The 3,623-nt window shown below is 41.9% G+C and overlaps 1 protein-coding gene across 1 annotated transcript in view; it reads left to right on the plus strand.

The window, feature by feature from the left end:
• Positions 1-3,623, plus strand: part of KIAA0196 (KIAA0196 ortholog) — a 97,358-nt gene that overhangs the window by 78,728 nt on the left and 15,007 nt on the right. Inside the window, exon 22 of the mRNA XM_011977288.1 lies at positions 2,435-2,564. Within this exon, the coding sequence (XP_011832678.1) occupies positions 2,435-2,564 (130 nt within the window). The remainder of the gene's footprint in view (positions 1-2,434; positions 2,565-3,623) is intronic.

Below are 3,623 nucleotides of genomic sequence, written 5' to 3' on the forward strand. Positions count from 1 at the left end.
CTCGGCCTCCCAAAGTGCTGGGATTGCAGGCGTGAGCCACTGTCTTTTCCTTAACTCTTCTCTGCACCCAGCAACTCAGAGGAAATGTGTTGATTTCCACCTTATTGCTGCTTGCATTATAATACTGGCTTCTCTCCTATCCCCACCTCCCTCACTCCCCTTTGCCAGTCTTTTAGGAATACTTTGTCTAGAGTAGAAAAGAAGACATTTATAGGCAGAAAAAGTTAGAATATGCTATTGACCTTCTGATGCAGACAACATTATGGGGGCAAACTGCTCTCTCTCAAGCCTGACCCAAAGATCACTTCCTATCATCCAACCATTGTAGATAATCTCCAAATATCGTTTATGCTCATAGCTACTTTAAATTACCATAGTTAATCCACCATCCTAGCATAACTCTGTATCACAGATTGTTCTTTGAATGGTTAATTATATTTCATTACAACTGGCTTCCACTGTTCCCCTCTATGTTTTGTTTTGTACATTCAAAAACATTATTCTGAAATGGTATCCATAGGCTTCACGAGATTCCCAAAGGGATCCAAGGCTGTATTAGTCAATTCTCACATAATAAAGACATACTCAAGACTGGGTAATTTATAAAGGAAAGAAGTTTAATTGACTCACAGTTCAGCATGGCTGTAGAGGCCTCAGGAAACTTACAACCGTGGTGGAAGTGGAAGCGAACATGTCCTTATGGCAACAGGAAAGAGAAGTATAAGCAAAAGGAGAAAAGTCCCTTGTAAAACCATCAGATCTTGTGAGAACTCACCCACGATTACGAGAACAGTGTGGAGGCAACCACCCCCATAATTCAATTACCTTCCACTGGGTCGCTCCCACGACACTTGGAGATTATGGGAACTACGATTTGAGATGAGATTTGGGTGCGGACACAGCCAAACCATATTAGACACACACAAAAAATTAAGAACCATGGATTAAGGGGCTATCATTGTTAAAATTTTCATGATAGATTTTGTGTAGATTATTTTGTAATCCAGATAATTATTGAACCTATAATCCTGGGTGGCCTGGACAGACTTAATATTCACCCAATTTGAGAATACTAGTGTGAAATGGCATTCCTAGGACTTGAGAAAGTTCCATTTAGGGTAAATAAAAGGAAGTAAGTAAGACTTCTCACAGCAGCTACTAACTGTGGAGCACTTATTCCAAAAGGTTAAAAATACAGGGTCAAAAAAGATACCTTTGATACATGAACAACTGAACATTAATAGACCACTCTGTGAATCATAGACTTTGGGGTGCTTTTAGGTTGGGGTATGGGAGTCCATCCAGACATTCCTTGAAGGGCCTCTGGTGCTCCATTAGGTCCAGTTCTGGTCTTAGATCAGTTCAGGAAATCCTTATTTTTTTTCCTGTGGAGTGTTGTGAAGGCCTAGTGAAGAATTGTCGTCTTTGTGTTTACCTCCTCACTGTCACTCCAAAATGCTTGAATGCACTACTTGTTCTCTCTTGCTTGTGCACAGGTTGGACAGATGCAGATTCTGAGACAACAGATTGCCAATGAATTAAATTATTCTTGTCGGTTTGACTCTAAACATCTGGCAGCTGCTCTGGAGAATCTCAATAAGTAAGTGCCAGGGTTTGAAACAGCCATCCGTGGGCTTGGATTGTTTATCATCTAAGTGCCCCGGTTTCTTCAATTCTTACTGTCTTAAGTTATTTTTGGGTGGGAGGTCTGAATTTATAGGCTTCCTTGCCACGGATAATCAAATCTGTCTTCAGGAGTCTCTTTTCTCAATATTGTCCCTCCGTTTATCTCTGTCTCTCACTCACTTTCTCTAATGGATTCGTGTATTCATCTGGCATGTACTGATCACATGATTCAATACGTGTCAGCTGAATAAATGAATTCATTAGAGAGAGCAAGTAAGAGACACACCAGACACTGCTAGATACTTGCACAGGTTTTAGAAAGCAATTATTACCGAAATCCACAACTGGCTTTTTACAGGGCTGATTGCTCATCATCCAGAGGGCAGTTGGAAGTGTGTTGATTACCAAGAGTGGTTATGGAGGCCTGTCCCAGAGGGAACTCATATCCTCCGCCTCACCAGCAACCTGCTGTCATTTGAGGCTGCCTACTTACAGATAAATCCCTGCTTCTCACTCACCAAGTCAGTGCTTTTGACAAAGCAGATATTAAGAACAATTCAGTCAATATATGATGATTTGAACGGTGAATGCATTTGATTGAGGTTGATTCCAAAAGATAAAGTAATTCTAGGTCAAATTTTCCACTTAAAACCAATCACAGGCATGGATTGAGAATTAGCGGGATCAAGCTCTCATTTTACAAATGAGGAAACTGAGGCTTGAAAAGATTACGTCACTGGCCTGTATTAACTCTTGTATAAACTCATTTAATCCCTAATGTTTATCTCCGGGGTTTTTCTTCGTTTAGGGCTCTCCTAGCAGACATTGAAGCCCACTATCAGGACCCTTCACTTCCTTATCCCAAAGAAGATAACACACTTTTATATGAAATCACAGCCTATCTGGAGGCAGCTGGCATTCACAACCCACTGAATAAGGTGAATAATTAAAATATATAATGGCGGGGGTTGGGGTACAGAATGGTATTTGGCCCAGGTAACAGATTACTGTGTAGAAATACCAGAGGAACCTGCGTTCAGACCCCAGAACCTTCATTCCATTCAGTTCCCTGCCCTTTCTAAGCAATCATCATACTTTCCCCGCCTGGCTTGGGTCTGGGAGAATCAAGTGCTATAGCGCTGGTGAAAGCTCATGACAAAGGGGAAAGTGCTGCATCCGTGTAAGAGATGAGTTTTGGGTTTCACTGGGGTTTGCAGTTCAGTCATCAAGGCCCAACAAACCCAAAATGGTAGCATTGATCTGTCTTGCCAAAGATGCTTCCCCTTGTGGCTGACGGTAATCCCAGTCATCACAGGAGCTACAAACTCTTTTCTGCAGTTGTGAGCTCAGAAAACCTCTAAGAACTGAAAGTTTTTTCATAACTCAGTGCCCGGTCTCTCTGCGTGGCAAAATCTGTCCTGAGCTGACATAAGGCTGTTTATACTAGTTATTTATCCTTCTTACTATAAACATTCATATATTTTGATGCAGACTTTGATTATAGTGCATTACTGACTTTGATTATAGCGCATTACCCTAGCCCCTATATTGTCTTTCTAAAATCTATAAAATTTGAAATTCTGAAATCTGTATTATCCCTTGTGTTTTGGATAAAAGATTATAGACCTGAATAGTAGCTAACGTCTTGAATATTTACTGCGTAACAAGTGCACTGTCTTAACCCTGATGGTGGATTATCTCACTTCATCTCACAACAAGCCCTGTGAAATACACCATTATGAGTTGAGGAACCCGAGGCTCAGAGAGGCTAGCTAGCAAGTGGAGGAGCCAGGCAGTCTGACCAGAGCCTGTGCTTCTGACCCGTGTGCTACCCTGTCTCCTGTGGAATCGGCCAGCTGGGAGTCTGGACCCAGCCGTGTATGCCCTGACTATAGTTTCTGCCGTGACATCTGGGAGACTGCTCTTTGACATTGCCTAGGGGACAGCAAATGACAAGAACTTTGCTCTCTTTCTACTTAGATACTACCAGTCGCTGC

Source organism: Mandrillus leucophaeus, unplaced genomic scaffold (genome assembly GCF_000951045.1).
Source record: "Mandrillus leucophaeus isolate KB7577 unplaced genomic scaffold, Mleu.le_1.0 Scaffold177, whole genome shotgun sequence".
Lineage (NCBI taxonomy): Eukaryota > Metazoa > Chordata > Mammalia > Primates > Cercopithecidae > Mandrillus > Mandrillus leucophaeus.